Source organism: Zalophus californianus, chromosome 11 (genome assembly GCF_009762305.2).
Source record: "Zalophus californianus isolate mZalCal1 chromosome 11, mZalCal1.pri.v2, whole genome shotgun sequence".
Lineage (NCBI taxonomy): Eukaryota > Metazoa > Chordata > Mammalia > Carnivora > Otariidae > Zalophus > Zalophus californianus.
This window is the reverse complement of record NC_045605.1, coordinates 8,352,907-8,375,126: the sequence shown is the minus strand read 5'-3', so window position 1 is coordinate 8,375,126 and position 22,220 is coordinate 8,352,907. Positions and strand designations below refer to the sequence as shown.

The window sequence follows — 22,220 nt, the reverse complement described above, 5'->3', positions numbered from 1 at the left end:
AGCCGTTCACACAAATCCAGTGGGGAACATACACAAGTCGGTGACGCCATTGACCTCTGCAGAGCAAGGTTCTTCCATTCGCTGATCTCAGGGCATGCAAACCAGCTCTGTATGACAGACAGATGACAGTCTCGGGGTGACTCCTCTTGTTGGAACGAGTTCAGGGGGCTCTTCAGTGGTCTCAGCCTTTGCAGTAGGGAGAGACGGTGGTCTGGCAGCCGTGGGAAGGATCAGATGGAGATTGCAGAGGCTCTTGACAGGACAACCCTGACCAGTAAGGCCACGTGACCACTGGTGAGACTAAGCCCTGAGCTCAGTGTGAAACAAGAGGTGAAGAAGCCACACTTCATCCAAAGATAGAACCAACATGGAAAAACGAAAATAAAGGTGAGCCAAAATAGACGAGAGAGAACAGAGTCCGGGGAGCCTGGAGCTTCAGGAACTCGAGCAGAGAGACTAACAGGAAGGTGAGGGGGTGGACGGATGCCAGTCCAGCTGTGCCGAGGAGCAAGAACTCTTGAGGCTCAAATAGGAGAAATATCCTCTGCCTTGGTCTGAGTCCTGGGCTTGCAGGGGCTGGGGTGCCTGAGAGTAGGTATATATAATAAAGCCCAGGGACTGAAAAGAACATTTGGCGGCTCTTTCTGAGAAAATGTACCAGAACCTTGGTTCCTGCAGAGTCAAGAGTCTATTACACCAAGCACAATGCTAACTAACCTAAACGGATTTGGGACCAATCTGTGTAGATGGACCATCGTTGAACCTGGCATGGACGCACACTGCATTCGGCTGCTTCCTGAATCTACTTTGGTCTGTGCAGACCTCTCCTGTCTGATCCTTTGCTTGCTTGGAATTTCTCCATCCCCCTAGGTTTCTAGGGGTAGGGTGGGGGGAGCCCAGTCAGCAGCCTGGTTTCCTGGGGCTGGGCCCTACCACTCTGCATCGGTTTCACCAGTAAACAGCGTCATCTGTACCAGGCACCAAAGCACGAAGGTTGCCCAGCGTTCTAGAAGCTGTACTTACATCCTGTTCCCTCAGACTGGACCTCCTAGATGTCCCTTCTTTCCTACAGCTCTCCGTCATCACGTGCCTGGTCTTGACTATAGCTCTGCTGGGGGCGTTGACCTGACTTGCCAACCCCTCCCCTGCAGGAGTGTCTCGGCCGCCACGCTGCCGCTTGATCTGGTCTCCTAGGACTGCTCCTTAACCTGTGCGAAATAAGGGACAAGGGATGGACACCCACTAACTCCTGAAACAGCAAGGAAGGAGGGTTCCCCCCTGCAATAGTGCCCTCTGCTCCCCCCCGCCCCGTGACTCAGAGGTTTCTGCACAAACTCAGCAGAAACTGTTCTTTGAGAAGAAAGAACCTTCTCTTTCCCATTTCCCTTTCTTTGCCGGCTCCTTCGTCGTCACTGACTTCTCTATTGAGTCTCACCCAGATGCTGAAATACAGCCCACAGATATCCAGGGGGGCCCACAGTCCTGGGGAGAGATCTTAGGAGACACAGTTTTCCAGTTTGGTGGACAGTAAGTGGCTGGCGTCTGGGGTTCAGGTCTCCTGGATTCTAGCTCTTGCTTTGTTCTCAATATGCTGGGTAAACCCTTACACAGGCTGGCAGAAAAAAATGCCTTTTAATGATGTGTGGCTATGGGCTACAGGGAATGCAGAAAGTCTTTGAGCGGGGGCAGTTTTTGCTTTCCAGTTCCCTTTTCCTGCCTCGGACAGATCACCGCTGCCCTCTTTGCTGGGGTTCTCCAGGGACAGCCTTTGGGGGTATTTTCAGTTTAAGCCACTAGGTGGTGCCTCAACCCTATCAGTCACTCACCAAAGGGCTGGCCCTGACAGCTGGGTTTGTGAGGGAGGATTTTTGGGGGTGGACGGGTGGGGAATTGCAGTGAGATGGAAGGAATGTTACTCTTTTCTTCCTGAAAACCCTGGAAGTGAACCTAAATATTCCTTCCATGGCTGCCTGTGAAGAAGGAGGCCATTTCCCCAACTTCTCGGTCTTTTCCTCTGACGCATTCCACCTGCCCTTTGCTGCTAATTGGAGTAGGAAATAGCACATTCAGGAGGAGCCTTTTTCTTTGGGTGGTCCTGGGGTGGGAACTCTTTTCTTGTTCATGAGAGACTGCAAAGCCAAGTGGTTAAGAGCACAGGGTCTAGATTATTGGATCAGATTTAAACCTGACTCCACTTATAAACTATGTAAACATGGGCAAGTCACATAATTTCTCCCTGCCTCAGTTTGCTCATCTATAAAATGGGGATAAAGAAAGTGACCTGCCTCAGGATTGTTACATTGTGGCAGGTAGCTTTTACTTATTAACACTGTCCAGGTTAGATACTAGATCAAACCAAGCAAACTTTAGCTTTTGGTAGGTTCAATCTGCCATCTTGCTGGCTCTGGTGAGACAATATCTTTTCTAGTCTTCTCTCTTAGAGCTTTGGTATGCCCTCCAGCGCGCAGGACTGGGAGAGCCCTACATCTGACCACAGGGTTTATAGAAGACAGTGAGCCTGCTCCTCCGGTCTTGAGCTTCTTCTGGTTGTCCATACTGTTGGAGGCAGAGTGTCCAGACCATACGCCCCTGCTCCAACTCAAGGCTTACCCCCCACCCCTGTCAGCCAGCCCTGGGCACTTCTCTTTGTAACTATCATGTATGTAGGTTGATATTTTTTCTTTACATTTTTGGGTCCTATGCTAGATATAAAGCTTTTGAAGTCAGTTTGTTTTAAAAACATTTATTCAGTGGCTCTTTCGGCCAGATACTGGTTAGTATGTTCCGTATCTGTTGGGGCACCATCCCTGGAGTGTGTATCTTCCAGCAGCCTGGGCGGAGGAGCCAGCCCTCTGCTCCTAGGGAACAAAGCTCATCGTCAGTGCACTGGGTGACTGTGGGGCTGTGGAGCTGGGGAGGGAGAGAGCAGCCCTCCCACACGCTAGCCCTTTCTTTTCTATATCGGGCTGTAAAATAAAACCCACGGCTCCTCAGGGGTCTACTCTGAAAATCATGTAGGGAATATCCTATCCTCTATTGATAACAATTCTCCTTCCCTCAGACTTACCTGAATTGTCTGTGTTCTGTGTTCTTCAGATTTGTCCTCCAATTGGTGGCCTATCGACTGAATGTGGGGGTGAAGTGAGGACTGGAGGATGAGGGGAGACCGAACTCTCCAGGGGCTCAGGAATTTCGAGCACGGCCTCCCGCAGTTATCAAGGAGGCACCGGGGGTTCCTGAAGCCTTAAGGGTCTCTTCCCTGTCACCAAGCAGCTGTTTGGCCTCTTCAGCTGGGCAAACAGTCCTTCCTTCCTGACTGGCTCAAAAGACAATGAACTTTTTGGATAGGAGAGGATTTCTGTGCCCACATGAAAAAGACGCACTGTCCCTCTCATCCCTGACAGACAGATTTGTGCCTTGGATTCTGTGGTGAAAATTTTGTCTTTATTTTTTAAAAGCTCGTGCATTTTCCTGCTAAAGCCTGCTGAAGGCTGTTGAGTGATCTTTTTGCTGATACTCCCAAATAGGAGCTGGAGCCCACAGCTGAAAACCACAGGTGAGAATTATCTGCCACTGTGGAGAGAGCCGCCCACTCGTGGAGGCTGGAAGCCACTTCCTCTAGGCTTATTAGCAAGTAATGAACAGTCCCTCTATCACCAGCCACTTGCCCCCCACCCCCCACACCCCCACATCTACACAAAAAAACTAAGGAGTAAAGAAGGAGGAGAGAAAAGAAGCCATAGCTGTGCAGTATTTGTGTTGAGAAGTCATTTCCTCTCTGGCCCCTGGGCAAGCGAGGAATGAGTTATATGCCACTCCCCTCCTCAAGCCAGGGACGGGGAGGCTCCAAGGAAATTACCTGTAGAAGCTGGAGAAGGGGAGGTGGGCATCCTGGTCTCCAAGGGGGTGACTTGCTGATGTGCGCTGGCCGGTCCCATCTGATCTCACCCGGACAGAGGAAAGAGGATTGGCGATGGGAGGGTTGAGACGTATGGCCATGGTGAGGACACGAGTGTCTCCTGTGGGCCTGGAGAACACCCTGGAAGGGAGGTGGGCTTGCATCACTTAAAAGAGCTGCCCCTGGGAGGGGTCCATGGTGCCGTGGCAGTCTTCGGCCCTCTGCAGGGGCAAGCTGCGCGTGGCAGGGGTGGGGTGGGGGAAAGAAGGGGAGGGGTGGAAGAGATGGAGCCAGGGTTGGGTCTCCTGAGTCAGAGAAGCCAGAGATCCCACATGGGCTGTTTGAAGAGCAGGTGTTTGAACACCGACCACATGCGGGGTGTCTACAGCTGGTTAATATCACCCTGAGAAAAGGAGCAGCCCTTGGGGAGAGGAACCACAGAGAGCAGGTAAAGGAGGGACCCCTCTCTCTGCCTCCTTCCCGCCAGCATACTGGAGAGACCAAGCCTTGAAGGGTAGGGGAAGGCGGCTCAGCGCTTCCCAGGCCCTCACCCTCTCTCAGCTCCTCGGGTCTCAGGTTAAAACCATGCTGATGGGAGGAGATGTCATATGCAAATCCAGTTTGAGGTTAGAGTTTCGACTGGACTGAGTTTTAATAATAGAAAAATAACCAGAAAAGTTTTGAAATCTGCCTAGCATGTCACTAAGGAATGCAAAGGGCAGATTTGACTGAGGTTGATTGAAGGCAGTGATTAGAGAAAAATAAAACTACATCATGCTCATATACCACTGAGATGAGACAAAGTAATATACTAATTACAAGCCATTTACAAATGATTTGTCCTAAAAGAGATATAGGCATCTCTAAAAGAACTATAAAGTATAAATTGGAGAAGCCTTTATTAGCGGGAAATGACAAAAGTTCCTGTTGTAAGACACAAATGTTTCCAAACAACAATATCTTAATCGAAAGCAAATTATAAAAGGCCACTTGGTTGGGGAGGGGAAGACAGCCCCCAGGTCTTAATAGATTTCCACGCATTTTGAGGTAAGTGTTGAGGGTTAAGATTAAGGATTATTGATTGTGTGTCAACTGTACTACAATTTAAAAAAAGGATTATTGGCCTAAACTTCTCTTGCTAGCCTTCTTAGAGTAGGCTCAGAGTCCACCTAGCATTCTAAAACTCATGTCAATTAAACATTCCTCAGAGCAGGCTTACATTATCAGAACATCTCGAGCTATTCTAGAATCTACATCCATTTGTATTGATTCAGTCCAATGCTCAGTGTCTAGGAGCTTCAGTTCATTCTTTTAGGATGAAAAATGCACCTACCTGGTGTTGGTCACCACTTTTGCCTGGACACTAGACACACCTTCTCTCAGCCTTTGAGACTCTCCTTGCCTGGTCATTGGCCATCGATTGTGACCTAAGTTCTGCTCGACTAAGATTCCCCTTCTCATTGCCCCTGACCATGACCTCAACTGAGCCTAACTTATTAAAACCTCTTGTTTGGCCAAGACCTTTGCTCTGCCTATTAAGCTCTGCCGTCCGCCTTGGTGAAACATTTTCAAACTGTGTCACTTTTTGTTTTAAAACAATTTTGCTGTTTAAGAACACAACATGGGAGGTAAATAAGGACAGCACAACTTTGCGAAGAGGAAAGGATACTAGTCGGAAAGCATTTATGGCAGGGCTATCTCTCACAGTATTAAATCTGTGTTTTCTGACCTAAGTTCAGTGTATCTTTCTCCCTCTGCTCTTCACTGGTGCCCTGGGGGCTGTCTTCCCTCCCCAGCCCACACAGAAGCAGAAACAAAGCCTTAAAGGAGCCTCTGGCCTAATTCAGCAAGAGGAGACTCCCCTGCATGCTTATATTTAGCTGGAGTTTCCAACCCCAAAGGCGAAGTAAGCCTGGAGGCAGGGGAGAGGGAAGAGGAGGTGGAGGGACTAGGCCGATTAGAGTGTTAGAAGTGTTTGAAGTGGGGAGGGGAAGAAACCCAGACTCGGCGAGCATTAGGGCTGGAGCGAGTGGAGTGGCTGGTCCTTGTCACCCACGAATCTACCCACTGCTTATTCACAACCTGTGGCCCTACAGTCCTGGATCCTTGCAAGCCTTCCAACAGAAGGTGAAGAATTTGGGACACCTTGTGAGAGAAGGGGCTATAAAGGGAAAACTTCATCCTCCACTGAGGAGGAACTCTTTAGAACCCGTTGGATCTCCTTTTAACCCAAGGAAACCATGGCCACGGTCCCATTGTTACATACTTCAGGATGAGCTGAGCTGGTTTGCTAGCTTGTGGGTAAAAATGATGCATTTCAGCTGAGTTTTAAGTTCTGTGTCTGCTAATTCTAGAGGGGCTAAACTCTCAATTAAAAATGTTAATTTTACAGATGATATTTTACAGATAATATTTTACCTGGGTCTTATGACAGTTTTTTGGATGCTCACTTTGCTCTGAATGAGACATTGGTCATCCCATTGACCTTCAGCGTTGACTGTCTGATCTGGGTCTTTCTGTACCATAGTTGTATTAGCCAATGCCAGCTTTTCGAGTAATCAATCTGTGATTTAGCTGGAAACTCAGAAATTCAAGTTCTGGCTTCATATTATGTGTTCCAATGACAGACTCAGGCTTGACTCCTTTTGCAGAATTAAGTATACACAGATATATCATCGACAAGTCAGCTACCAGTATTTATTGGGTCAATTCTGGGATAGAAAGGACATTTCTTCATGCGAGAATGTGTTTGTGTACGTATATATGTTACAAAGTAGTAGAAGACGTGATTACAGCCCTTGAGAAGCTTGTACAGTTGACCCTTGAACAACACGGGGTTAGAGGCATTGACCCCTGCACAGTAGAGAATCTGGTATAACTTTTGACTCCCCCCAAATTTAACCACTAATCACCTACTGTGGACCAGAAGCCTTACCTATAACAAAAATATTTAATTAACACATATTTTGTTATATGTATTACATATGATATTTTTACAATAAGTGAAGCTACAGAAAAGAAAATGTTAAGAAAATCATAAGGAGAATAGATTTATAATACCGTACCATAAAAACCTGCATGTTAAGTGGATACTCACAGTTCAAACGTGGGTTGCTCAAGGGTCAACCATAATCTGGCTAATGTAACACATAAAGTTAGTAGGTCTATGTTTAGAATTATCTATGGATAAATATTTCTTGGCCCCTGATTAAGTGCTTATATAAATTTATAGCAGGACGTTAATACCAAAGTTTCAACTAAGGTATTAAGGTACAAGATATACTGTTTACCAAAATGAGATGTGAGAAAAAAATATATAACTGGAGTCATGCAGAATGTAGCCCTTTCGAACTGGCTTCTTTCACTTAGCAATATGCATTTAAGATTCATTCATGTCTTTTTGTGTCTTGATACCTCATTTCTTCTTATCATTGAATAATATTCCATTGTATGGATGTTGCAAAGTTTGTTTGTCCATTTACCTATTGAAGGACATCTTGGTTAATTCCAGTTTGTGACAATTATAAATAAAGCTGCTAGACATTTGTGTGCAGATCTTTGTGTAGACATAAATTTCTCAAATCAGTTGGGTAGATACCTAAGAGTGTATGAAAAAAACTATATTTAACTTTCTAAGAAACTGCCAAACTGTCTTCCCATGTGACTGTACAATTTTGCATTCTCAGCAACAATGAATGAATTTGTTATTGTTCTGCATCCTTGCCAGCAATTGGTATTATCAGTTTTTTTGGATTTTAGCCATTTTAATAGATGTATGGTTATATCTCATCATTTTAATTTGTAATTTCCTAATAACAAAGAGTGTTGAACATCTTCTTATATGCCTATTTGCTCTCCATATGTCTTCTTTGGTGAGGTGTCTGCTCAGACATTTTGCCCATTTTTTACTTGGATTGTTTGTTTTCTTATTGTTGAATTTTAAGAATTTTTTTTTTTTCTATTTTGAACACAAGTTCTTTATTGGATAGTGTTTTGCAGAGATTGTTTTCCACAATCTGTGGCTTCTCTTTTCATTCTCTTAAAAGCATCTTTCGCAGAGCAAAAGTTTTTAGGTTTAGTAAATTCCAACTTATCGTCAATTTCTTCCTTCGTGGATTTTTGCTTTGGATGTAGTATTTAAAAATTCATTGCCAAACTCAGGATCATCTAGATTTTCTACTATGTTTTCTTCCAGAAATCCCATGTTTTGCATTTTACATTTAGGTCTATTCTTGAGTCAATTTTTGTAAAAGATATAAGGTCTGTGTCTAGGTCTGCATGTGTGTGCGCACATGTGAGTTGGTGTGCGTGTGTGTGTGTGTGAGCATGAGTGTGTGTGAGTGTGTGTGTGTACATCTAATTGTACCAGTGCCATTTGTTGAAAAAACTATTCTTTTTCCATTGAGCTGCTGCTTGTGTTTCGAAGATCAGTTGACTGCATTTGTTTGGGTCTATTTCTGGACTTGCTGTTCTGTTCTGCTCTGTATGTTCCTGTTCTTTCACTAGCACCATGCTGTTTTGATTATTGTAACTTTTTGTTTTTTAGGTAGAATCCACAGTACCTGTTCTTAGTAGGGACTACATGAGTATAAGGTACATGTGTAAGAGTGGAGATTGAAGTATTGGTTAATGTCCTGACCTGGACTCTTAATTTTTGAAATTTGACTGTATTTTGTTAAAGTGACTATGGCAGTGTCTATTACCTTAGAATGAATAGAAAACTCAGGAGACCTGCTGAGTTTTTATCTAGTGCAGGGGCAAAGCTTCATTCACTGAATAGTTTCAAAGGGCATTGGGGAGACAAAAATAAAGCTGAGTTTCAATGAAATCCCACTCAATGGGCCTATTCAACACGTGTGTCTAACACATAACTACGTTAGAACTCATATAGCATTTAGTTATTTCATGCACTCGGGTTAGCATGGGTCAAATCATGTACCCTCAAACATTGTAACTATATCCAACAAGTCAATACTTGAAATGTATCATCAAGTGTAAAAAAATTATAAATGTTAATTCTATTTTCCGGTGCCACATTTAGGAAGGAATTATGTTGTATTTCCGTTTCTTAATATTTTATAGATATAACCCAAATACAATGTGAGTAATTCCAAATAACGTCTCTGTTTTGTTTTCTTTAAAAGTATACACTTTAGGTTTCCTTATTAACATTACAGCCTATTAATTACCAGCCATTCCTCAGGGCTTGCAATTTTCCCAAACCATGGGTCTAACACCACATCTATTATGTCAAGTACTTTTTAAGGTATTTTCTATCTCTTATCGCACTTTAATATCAGAGACAAAATGATAATGTGCACCCTCTGGGGCACTGTGGTTAGCGGGTCTCATTGTTGGTATTCTTGGGAGATGCTTATGTAGTCTCCGTGGCTGCCTCGAATCCCCTTGTCCAGGGCCAGCAATGTCAGCTGAGAAGAACTGACCAACAACATTAAATAGTTCAGAAATTATTAAGCACTTGCTTAGTAACCTGATTATTTTACAATTTTTCCATGTTTGCATTTCAAAAAAGAAAGATATTGTTGGAATTCACCTCTTTGTGGAATAAACCAGTTTATCTGAGAATGACTAGTTAACCTGGATCAGGGGTTGGTTAACTTTTTCTCTAACTATTTCAGGCTTTCTGGGCCAGACAGTCTGTCTCAACTACTCAACTCTGTCACTATGGCATGAAGGCAGTCATAGGATCTATAAACTAATGAAGGGAGTTCCAATAAAACTTTATTTATAAAACTGCCAGCATTTGGCCGGCAAGCTGTCCTTTGCTGACCTCTGGCTTGGAGAATAGCATGTCCACTTCAAACTTTCTCTTCGTTTGTAGGTAAGTGGAATTAAGTAAATGCTAGTAGGCAACTTATAACATCTAGCATGGAGTAGTAATTACAATGGATGCTTTCGCTATTGGTCTGTCAGGAGTCCTTTTAGAAAACATCCCAGGTTACCAGAATTTTATCTGAAAAATTTTAAGAATAAGAAAGAACTAATATCAAATGCCATCTTGTGTGTTCAGGGATGGAATCAAAACAAAGGCAAATTCCATAATGGTGCTAATGAGCCATTGGCATGGGTTCGCCTGACTGGCAACAGTGGCCCTGTGCTTAGCAATGCCTCGCCATTCCAGAAGGAGCCTCCAGTGACCTGCTTATCTGGGGCATCGCAGAGGAGCGAGAAACAGACACACATGCACCCAGCCTTACACACTTCCCTCAGAGGAAAGACTCTACCCTGTCAGGAATGGCATCTTTGTTCTTATTTTAGAATAAATTACCTAATTTCTTAGTCCCAGATGGATGACAATCAGCAAATTAGGAAGGGGGGATAAGAAGCCATTGCTGGAGGCTGACAATCTTTGAGAAAAGGAGGGCATGAGCTTAAAACAGACACGACAACTCAAACCCGCAGCCTAGTAGTCATTTACCGCTGGGATAAACCGTCCTTACACACAGATTACTGCTATTGATTTTGGCGACGACAATTATGAAATATGGACAAGGTCAGTCAGGAGCATTGTGGGAATAAAGGGGTATTGCTATCTGTGTGTTTGTGAATAGATGTGACTCAAGCTCAGGAAAGCTGACCGAAGTAATGGTTTCAGTGCATATGAACAAGAGCAATTTTCTGGAGAAAACAGTAACCAATTGTTGAACATCCCCAAGGACCACTACCACATATATTTCTGGGTGACAAAGGTGGACAAGGGGCCTCTGGGATTATATCACAAAATGGGATTAGGAGCCTAACTGATCTTGACCCCAGGTCAACATGAAAACCTTAAGCATATTCTGTCCACTGTCTTAAGAAAGAGGAGAAAAAAATCCACATGTGTAACAGCTTTCTAAAAGTGATTTCAATCCAAGTGGTTAAAATTATTAATAAAAAAAAGTCTTGGCACTTAAAGGCGTAAAATTATTTGAAACACTTCATTTCACAATGATGTTGAATAAATAAAGCATTGCTCTCCTTAAGTAAGGCCAGGTGTAGAAACAAATTACTTTTTTTTTTTTTTTTTTTTGCGCTGAACCCTTTTGCAGATTTGTACTTGCATAAGATTGTTTCCATATAGTAAGTACAAAGTGTGGTGGGGGTCTGACTGCTATTTGGCAATTGTGATCAATATTAAATACCCAAGAATAAGTGATTCCTCACGTGAATTAATTTCATGCAGATTTTAAGCTTAGATGTCTAGCACCAATACAATTAACTGAATAACGGCCAAACATCTTTCTTTCTTCCTCTGTGGAAAGCATTTATATTGCTGAAAGATTACTTGAAACTCTTAAATCATCTAAGGTTTCCAATCTTGTTGCCAAGAGGAATTGACTGAACACTTCTTTTCGTTTAAACAATTTGCTTATTACTCAGGTTAAACTGTTTCATGTTTCTCTCCTCCTTTTTAATATAACGAATAAAATATAATAGATATAGATGAAGATCCACTTGTATGCTTCTCCAGCCAAACTACCCTGTTTCTTACCCCAGAGATAACCTCCATCCAAATTTGTGTGTTGATTGTTTTGTATGTGTATTTCAATTGCTATGTACTATTCCAGTGTATGAATACGCCAAGTTAATCCTCCATCCATCTGTTGATGGCACTTGGGTTGTCATACTGGTATAAACAATAATGAAATCAACTTTGCAATGTTTGTTTCCATGCACATGTATCTAAAGCACTATTTCTGGGTTTGTTTCTCTCCAACCTGGCTTTTATTACAAAATGGCTCTCTACTACACCAATGTACGGTCTCCTCAGTATGTGAGGATTCTCCTGTAGCCACATCTTCAACACACTCAATAGTATCAGGCTTATAATGTCATAAACGTTGCCAATCCCACAGTGTTGAAACTGATGGGTTTTGTTTGCATTTGCATGACTATTAGTCACATTGAACAGCTTGCCATATATTCTTGCCTCCTTCATGTGTTAAAGCCCATATGAGGCAACAGAGAATGATAATGAGTTGGGGGGCGGGGCAGCAAAGGTTTCCATGGCTAGGAGTCGAAGTTTTCAAAAAATGAGGGAAGTGATTACAAGTTGAGGAGATGTCAGCAGTGAGGAGAGGGAAAAGGTGTCAAGAACCTCTGAGGATCAAGAATATGGGAACCGTGGTTTGAGAGGTGGCACTGGGGACCCAAAGACTCCTACCAGGAGAATGTGGGGCTACTTCCAGAGGGCTAAGAGGGCAGGAAGCCAGCGAGTTTCAATAGGACACAGCCAGGTTTTCTTTTAAGGCAAGAAAAGAAGTAGAAGCCACAGGGGAGTTTGCTGATTGATGATTGGAAGGTCCAAGGACCTGGCTGAAGGATTTGGTTAGAATTAATCATAGAGGGAAGAGGATGGAGATGAGATTTGGGGGATAATGGGTATGAGGCATGGCAGGATTAGCCCTGACATTCTTTCAGAGGAGGGTAGAAGCCTATGTAGTGGGATGGTCCTCCCCTGATGGTAGGACAGCTCCTGGGGAGAGTGACTACGCTTGTTGCTCTTACTCATGTGTGGGCCCTGAGAACTTAACGTGGTGCCTTTGTCTGAGCCAGCACTTCCTATGCTTCCTGTCTGCTAAGAGACCCAGTCATCCGCACCCAGAGCCTACAGCCAGAAGCACTTGATAATCTCTGCTTCTACAGTAGGGTTCACAAAAGGAGTTCGGAATTTAGAAATAAAATTCACTAAGGAGCTCCCCCAAAAAGGATTTAAAAATATTTCTGTTTTAGCTGTATAAATATGAATTATTTTGTTTTCAGTTCAGCCTTTATCAGAAACTTCACAAGAAAATATTTTTATTATGTAAACATGGCTTTCCACTGGGATTACATTCTATGCAAACATCAGTTCTGAGTGACTCAGAGATTGTTTGTCTTCAAATACTGCATAAAGGGGAGTGTGTTTACTTTATGCACATTTATCCACAATTGAAGGGCTATATTTGGGGAACATTTGTTACTAGGAGTACTCGATGTTTATAAAAAAAATCAAATTTTATACATTTTACCAAAATTTGGTGCTAGTGAAAAAAAATAAGGTTTCTGCTGTTGTGCTGTGTCAAATCTGTAACAGCAAAGCAATTACAGGCATTTGAAAAATAGCCAAATCATAAACCTTCTAAATCAATATAGTACTCGTAATTTCTTGGTAATTAGTGGAGACTTCCAATTTGCCAAGAGTCAGCAGTGACTTTAGACAAGGAGTTAAGGCTGGAACCCCTTTGGCCCAGTGCCCCACATCACAGCAGGTGATGGGAAGGCACATCCTGCTCCCACATTTTGCCTGTCACCATGTGGCCTCTTGTCTTGAGTGTCTGCTACCTTTGCCCAGACTGAGATAACACATTTCTTGTAACTGCATCTATGTAAATACTTAAATGTGTATTTAAATATTTATTTAAATATTCAAAGGTTTGGTTTAATAAAAACTATTGTAAGAAATTAGAGAACCATCATTTGAGGACAGTAGGGTCTTAGTCTAATTAATCTTCAGTTCTACCCTTTAATTTTCCTAAATTTCTACCATGAAATTCTTTTTTCATTTACAGTGTTTCAAAGAAATGACATTTTTCCACTGGAGTAAACATGCATCTAGCTCACACTTTTGGGTCAAGTTGGTCAGTATGCAAGGCCTTGAGACTGAGCCAGGGACAAAGTGGCATGCTTTTTGAAGGCTCCAATTGCTAACACTCATTCATTCAACAAACATTCAGTAGATGCCAACTCTATGCCAGCACTGTAGAAATGCTGGGTATACAGCAGGGGATACAACTCTCAAGAATGCCTGCTTTCAAGCTTAAGTTCTGTACCGAAATGTATCTGTGCAGAGAACCTGCTTCCTGGTCTTCTCACCGTGCCCAAATGGTTCCAGCTGTCTTCTCTGGTCAAAGTCTGACACCAAGGAGCAAGAAATACTTTCACTTTATTTACCTTGAGAGGCCTGGCACCAACAGAACGTCAATCCTTGAAGCACCCTTGTGAGCACCTCAAGAGGAAATCCCAGTTTCAGTTAGAGAGAGGAGTAATGGTTTCTTAGGGCTGCCACAACAAAATACAGTTGACCTTGAACAACATGGGGGGAGGGGCACTGACCCCCCCCCATGCAGTCGAAAATATGCGGCTAACTCTTGACCTTCCCCACAACTTAACTACTAATAGCCTACTGTTGACCAGAAGACTTACTGATAATACAAACAGTAGATTAACACATACTTTATTGTTATATGTATTACATACTGTATTCTTACAATAAAGTAAGCTAAAGAAAATGTTATTAAGAAAACCATAAAGAAGAGAAAATACATTTATAGTACTATCTTATAGTTACTGAAAATCACCCATGTATAAGTGGATCCACACAGATGAAACATGTGTAGCTCAAGGGTCAACTGTACCACGAACACAGCGGCTTAAAACAACAGAAATTTATTCCCTCTAGGTTCTGGAGGCGAGAAGTCTGAAATGAAGGTGTCAGCAAGGCCATGATCCCCCTGAAGGCTCCAGAAGAATCCTCCTGGCCTCTTTTGGCTTCTGGTGGTTGTGGGCAATCCTTGGCATTCCCAGGCTCACGGCACCATAACTCTAGTCTCTGCCTCCAACTTCATATGGCTTTCTCTGTGTATCCTCTGTGTCTTCAAACCTCTCTCTCCTTATAAGGGCCACCCTAATCCAGTATGACCTCATCTTCATATAATTATATTTGCAGAGACCCTATTTCCAAATAAGGTCACATTCACATATAGGGGGGTTCAGACTACAACATATCTTTTGGGAGAACACAGTTCAACCCACAATAGAAGGGAATGGAAGAGACATTGTAAAATGGGGCTGAGGGAAGAGATGAGCTTGTTTATAGTAGGGTGAGGGCTTCATAGAATTAAGCAGAAAGGATGAAGCACAGGATCTGCGAGGGATGACTAGTCAGAAGGCAGGAAGTGAGGAGGGAGTGTTGTAGCAGCGAGATGCCCATAAAGCAGGGCTTGCAAACTTGGATAGTTGGAGGAAAGGTCAGCTACTGTCAGGGAGGAAGACAGCCTAGATGGGGAGTAAAATGAATGGACTGGACAGCATGTGCTCATTTTGAAGGAGCCTCACTGTGCCGCTCCAGCTGGCTGTCATCACAAGAGACTGGGAAGCAGTGTTACCAAATTGTCCCATTTTCTAAAAAAAAAAAAAAAAAAACCAAACCAGTATACCAAGATTATGTGGCATCTCCTGGATTTTAAATGATGGCAGCTACTTGACAATGTTAATGCATAGTATGGACTACAAGTCCCTATGCAGGCTGGATTGATACCACGATGGTCAAGGATCATGTGAAGGGGGGGTGGGTGGGGGCAGGACATGGGGGACAGGCAGGCAGGACAAAAATGTAACAGGCAGCTCTGGGTTCTCGTGGGCATGCTGCCTCTCTCCCTGACTCCATGGTAAACTGATTGTCTGCAGAGGCTCAGCCCTGGGCAGTAAGGATTACGTGATGGCTTCTGCTGAGTAGGCTGCTGGAATTAGCTGCCTTCTCTGCTAGAGGCCGTTATGGCCCCGGCCTTCCAAAACCTTACTGGTCATGTGAGTGGACATGACGATTGTACCCAAGATGGAAGGTTTACTGTGTAAACCACCTGTGTAGCCAGAGCCTTTAAGGTTGAGAGGATAGATCCACAGAAGAGGTGGCAACAGGGTACTCCAGCATAGAGACAAAGCGGGATGGCACGTGCCAGGGAGTGAAGAGGACACAGTGCCCACCAGATGTCCAGACATAACAGCAAGGTCTCTGGGTGCTCCAGATTCACTCACTTCCTCGCTCTGTGTCCCAAGAGGCTAACCTCCTTGGATTGCATCAACTAAGCTCCCTTGTCCTTTGGCATCTGGTCAGGTTCTGTCAGCGAGAGTACCAGTAATGCATAACAGAGAATTGAGATTGAGGGAAAAGAAGATCAAAGTACTTATTCCCAGGGGCGCCTGCGTGGCTCAGTCCATTAAGCGTCTGCCTTGGACTCAGGTCACGATCCCAGGGTCCTGGGATCGAGTCCCTGCATCGGGCTCCCTGCTCAGCGGGAAGCCTGCTTCTCCCTCTATCTGCTGCTTTCCCTGCTTGTGCTCTCTTTCTCTGACAAATAAATGAATAAAATCTTTTTAAAAAAGGTATTTATTCCCCTAAGAGCCCTCATTGCTGGACCGTGGGTTGGCAGTGGCTCGACCAGAGGTTAAGACTGCTGTTGCCCTGGGCAGCCCTCGTCTTTAGCTGTAGGTCTGACTGAATTTCTGGAAAAGCTTGTTCTCCTTGCCTGGTCAGGCCTAGGGGTGGTGGCAGCTCTCTGCTATTGCTGGTTCCAAGGTGCTTGGCTGATCCCAGTGTCCTTGACCCTGTGACCTTCTCTGGGGATAGTTCCTTCATTAAAGTTTCCTCAATTACCCTGTTTGAGTGTGCCATCTGCTTCCTGCTGGGAAAGCAGATAAATAAAAAAGCAGCACACACACAGACATGTATATTATATTACATATGTGTCATCTCTCTCTCTCTCTCTCTCTCTCTATCACATTCTTTGACCTTAGGATGTCTTTCATTAGGTTTAATGTTTAGCATTGTAAGAACAACAAAAACCTCCAAAAGAGCTCCAAAGTAGAAGGTTCCCCAACTGACTCTTTTTGCCATCAACCGAAGTAACAGGGGATCCTCCCAGAATTCTACTCCCTTGATCTGTGCCTTTACATTTCACTTCTCCAGCAGCCTGCTGGCCCCCGGGGGTCTTCAGTGCCATGGCTCATTCACACTCAACCACTTAGAATGCAAAAACTAACTCTTAAGACGACCCAGGATAAAAGGATATAAAGGTACGAAGTGTAAAGATCTGTAATCAGATCTTTAACGGTGCCTGTGGTTTTAAATCTGATTCACCTTTAGTATGTTCACCAGATGAAAACTGGATTATTGTCTTCACTGTTTTCAGGTCTGAATAATCAAGGCCTTGCCCCCAAGTTTACCCTGGTTCCAAATCAAAGCTGTGGTCTCCACAGCCCTCTGAGCAGTCAGAGGCCTGTGCTTCCATGAAATCCTTCCTGGTCACAGAGCACTGGATGAGTTGCTCTTACCTTGGTAGCAGGACAGCTCTGAGAGCCTTCTTGGTTCTCCCTGTCTGCCCCTCTCCATCCTTCTCTCATTCTCTTTTGATTTTTTATTTCTTGGCTTTCTGATTTCTATTTCTCTAGAGCTCAAAATTTTCTCTTCAAATCACAGGTTTTTTTCTCCCCCCTTTTTTTTGCAGCTTCTAAAAATGGTTTTCCTTCCATTTTCTTTTTAAAAATTTCATTTTAATTCCAATATAGCTAACATACAGTGTTAAATTAGTTCCAGGTGTACAATATGGTGATGCAACAATTCTGTGCACTACCCAGCATCCAGTGTACTCTTCATCCCCATCACCTATTTCACCTTCCCTCACCCGCCTCCTCTGGTCACCATCAGTTTGTTCTCTATAGTTAAGAGTCTGTTTCTTGGTTTGTCTCTCTTTTTTCCTTTGTTTGTTTGTTTCTTAAATTCCATATGTGGGTGAAATCATATGGTATTGGTCTTTCTCTGACTGACTTATTTCGCTTAGCATTATACTCTCTAGCTCCAACCATGTTGTTGCAATTGGCAAGATTTCATTCTTTTTTATGGCTGAATAATATTCCACTACACACACACACACACACACACACACACACACACACCCCACATCTTCTTTATCCATTCATCTGACAATGAACACTTGGGCTGCTTCCATAATTTGGCTATTGTAAATCATGCTGCAATAAACATAGGGGTGGCATATCTTTTCCAAGTAGTGTTTTCATATTCTTTGTCTATACCACCCAAAGCAATCTACAGATTTAATGCAATCCCTATCAAAATATCAATAGCACTTTTCACAGAACAAGAACAATCCTAAAACTTGTATGGATTCACAAAAGACCCTGAATAGCCAAAGCAATCTTGAAAAAGAAAAACAAAACTTGAGATATCACAATTCCAGATTTCAAGTTATACCACAGAGCTGTAGTAATCAAAACAGTGTGTTACTGGAAAAAAAATAGACACATAGATAATGGAACAGAAAAGAAAGCCTGGAAATAAACCCATCCTTATATGGTCAAACTAATCTTTGACAATGGAGGCAAGAATACACCATAGGGAAAAGAGAGTCTCTTCAACAAATGGTGGAAAAACTGGACAGCTACCTGCAAAAGAATGAAACTGGACCACTTTCTTACACCATACACAAAAATAAACTCAAAATGGATTAAGGGTCTAAATGTGAGACATGAAACCATAAAGATCCTAGAAGAGAGCACAGGCATTAATTTCTTTGACATCGGCTGTAATAACATTTTTTTCTAGATATGTCTCTGGAGGCATGGGAAACAAAAGCAAAAATAAACTATCAGGACCACATCAAAATAAAAAGCTTCTGCACAGCAAAGGAAACCATTAACAAAACTAAAAGGCAACCTACTAAATGGGAGAAGATATTTGCAAATGACATATCTGATAAAGGGTTAGTATCCAAAATGTATAAAGAATTTATACAACTCAACACCAAAACCCTCCAAATAATTCAACTGAAAAATGGGCCGAATACTTGAATAGACATTTTTCCAAAGAAGACAGCCAGATGGCCAACAGACACATGAAAAAGATGCTCAGCATCACTCATCATCAGGAAAATGATCAAAACCACAATGAGATAGCACCTCACACCTGTCAGCATGACTAGTACCAAAAACACAAGCAACAACAAGTGTTGATGAGGATGTGAAGAAAAAGGAACCCTCTTGCACTGTTGGTGGGAATGCAAACTGGTACAGCCACTGTGGAAATCAGTATGAAGAGTCCTTAAAAAATTAAAAATAGAACTATGATAGGGTCCAGTAATCACACTACTGGTATTTACCCAAAGAATATGAAAACACTAATTCAAAAGAATAGATGCATCCTTACGTTTTCCTTCCCCTTTCGACACAGCCCTCGCTGGGACCAACCTCCAAACTAGTGGACTGTACCCAGCATGACCAGGGACTATGTCGGCATTCCTTAGTGCAAACACTGGCATATAGACGGGCAGACATGCAATCCAGATTATATTCCCATTGCTTTGGCCTCAGCTGGGTTGGTCTCTCTTGAATTATACATCCAGGAAACTGGATGCTGTGAAAGGGAATTGTGCTGGCCTGTAACAGTGTGATGTGATTTCTATAAAGTCAGTTGTCTCCTCTGGGTCTCAGTTTCCTTATCTGTATAATGGAAGGAACCAGAGAAGTATTTTTAGCAGTGTGCACTCTTGTCAAACAAAATGCTATATGTAAAATAGGTCTATATATTTTTACATTCACATTTATAATATTTACACATTATAAAGTCAGTCAATGTCAATGACATTAAAAGACAATTTAAATTGGTGGCGAATGGATGAGGGATGCAAGCTCAGATGAGCCTCATTTCTAGCAAATGCAAATCTGGGATTGCAGAACCTGCCCAGCACTCTCCACAGAGTCCTAGTGTTCTGAGAACACAGTTTGATGGCTCCTGGGCTGGGAGATCTCCGAGACCTCACTGCCCAGAGTGTGACATGGATAGGAACATCAGCTTCACCTGGGAACTTGTCAGAAATGCAGAATTTTGGCCTCACTCCAGACCTACTGAGTCAGAATCTGCACCTCAACAAGACCCTCAAGTGATTTATTTGCCCATTAAAATTTGAGAGCTAATTTGGAACACTTTCTCAAACATGGCTGCATGTTGGAATCAACCATGCTTCTCAAACCTTAAGTCTTCTAAAAACTTATGAGGTCTTTTCCAGCTCTGAAGTCCCATGATTTTAACATCTAGCCTCCTGAATTAGGGGTGGAATATGATATTTTTGTTAAATACACAACTAGTTTGATCATTTAGTCCTGGACAGTTTGGGTTTTTAATTTTTTTTAAGCCAGAGGTTGACAAGTAAACTAGATAGTCAGGGAAGTCTATGTTTTAGAACTGTGTGAACCACCTTTATTAGCTTTATTCTCTATCTAGGTAATTTCCAGGACACATTAAAAAATGACATCTTGAGGCCATGAAAAGATGCTCAACATCACTCATCATCAGGGAAATGCAAACCAAAACTACAATGAGATATATCACATCACCCCCGTCAGAATGGCTAGCATACAAAAGGCAAGAAACAACAAATGTTGGTGAGGATGTGGAGGAAAGGGAACCCCCATGTAGGCTGTTGGTGAGAATGTAAATCGGGGCAGCCACTGTGGAAAACAGCCATAAGAAAGAATGAAATCTTGCCATTTGCAACAAGGATGGACCTAGAGGGTATTATGCTACGTAAAATAAGTCAGAAGGAGAAATATAAATACCATATGATTTCACTTATATGTGGAATTGAAAAAAGAAAATAAATGAAGGAACAAAACAGAAACAGATTCACAGATACAGGGAACAAACTGGGGTGGGGGATGGGCGAAATAGGGGAAGGGGATTAAGAGTTACAAAGTTCCAGGTATAAAATAAATAAGTCACAGAGAGGTAAAGTACAGCATAGGGAATTTAGTCAATAATATTGCAATAACTTTGTATGGTGACATATGGTAACCACACTTATGGTGGTGAGCATTTCATAATATACATTAATATCGAACCACCATGTTGTACACCTGAAACTAATAGAATACTGTATGTATTCAAATAAAACAACAAAACTCATTCAACTGTACAGTTGATTCATGCATTGCACTATATGTAAATCATATCTCAATAAAACGGTTATCTAAAAATAATGACATCTTGGTAACTTTACAGAATGTACCAAGGAGACATCCTCAGTATAAAAGTGTTTTCCCAAAAGTGTTTTCCCTGGTGGGGTGAGGGAATAGCCCTGAGTAACCACATCTTAGACTTCTTGCTTTTGTTTTTATTCTCATTAGCTATCTCAAAACAGCTATCAGACCTCAACGTACTTTATTTCCACATATACTTCCCCTAACAGTGATGCCTCCTGGAGGAGGTCACAAGGTGATGATGAGCTGGGATGTACATATTTCATTGCACCTGTGAAAGCTGGTCTCTTCTGTCAATCAGGGGAAGCATCTGCAATTGGCAGTCTTTTTGACATCTGAAAAATTCTTGCTCTTTTTTATTTCCTTATAATTTCTGCCATAAACTCTACTGCAATACAGATGCAGCCTATGAATTTCATAACATTGAAAGCCCCACTTCCCCACATTCTTTCCATTTGTAGAGATTGTATGTATAAAAAAGCTGAGCAGGAAGTGTGATGACTGATGAAAACAGCTATTTTTGCCTAAGCCAGAAAGCTCTTGCCAGTAGGATGGCTGTTGGCAAGAAAAATGCACTTTTCTCTAGGGATGTCGCTGACACAGTTGGTGTAAGCTGTTGGACATCTTAGGAGGCAGCACATAGACTCCACCTGAATAAAAGGAACCAAGGTCTATCTATCAGGTTCAAGGCTACTGGACAGTAGACTTTCCAATTTTGAATCTTTCGATCTTAAATATCAAATGGGTGAATAAAAATATAAGGATCCAACTACAAAATGGAGGCTACCACATTCGATAGAATGAGAAATGCAGCGACTGGCCTTTCATTTGAAAGAAATTTTGTCTTGCTGTTTGGGACATCAGATCTGTCTTTATTATGATGTTCCAAACACACTGTCCTTCACTGAGGAGGGAGTCAATTCCCAACTGCTTGTTGGATTACAAACTGGTCGTGATCTTGTATAAACCAAGGCCAGAAGATTAAAAAAAAAAAAAAGTATAACTACCTTAAGAAACCCAAAACACTGTGTGTGAAAGCAAATCAAATGAGATTGACATTAAGGTTTTGGTGATACCATGGAATGTTTGTCAGCATGAATTTAGAAAAAGCCCCAACTATCAGTGAACTTTCTTCTATTCACCTGAGAACATTTGCATATTCAAGAACTAGTGTGTTAAAATTTCTGATTTTTTCTCTTCTCAGAATTGTACTCAGTACCCAAATCCTGGGTGTTTCCTTTTGCTGGGTGAACGAGATCCACAGAGCTACAGTCTAAAGGGTTGTATTTATATTTACAAAAATAATTAGGCTAAGATCAGAGGGAAAACGTGGGTCCTTTCTACTCCTCAGGGGCTGAATGCGGAGCCCCTTGTCTCCATAGGAAGAGTGGGACACAAAGCTTGCCCAGGAAGGCTTGAGGCACTTCAAGGGTTGAAACAGCTGGAGCTGTTTGTCCATCAAAGGAAAGTGTAACCAAAACATAAGGGAAGAGGTATTTTTCAAGATGGG

General features: G+C 42.5%; 1 protein-coding gene across 1 annotated transcript in view; it reads right to left on the bottom strand.

Moving 5' to 3' along the window:
• Window positions 1-22,220, bottom strand: part of LOC113915305 (uncharacterized protein C11orf53 homolog) — a 253,599-nt gene that overhangs the window by 61,367 nt on the left and 170,012 nt on the right. Inside the window, exon 5 of the mRNA XM_027581144.2 lies at window positions 3,860-4,039. Coding sequence (XP_027436945.1) covers window positions 3,860-3,938 — 79 coding nt within the window. The 5' untranslated portion in view covers window positions 3,939-4,039. The remainder of the gene's footprint in view (window positions 1-3,859; window positions 4,040-22,220) is intronic.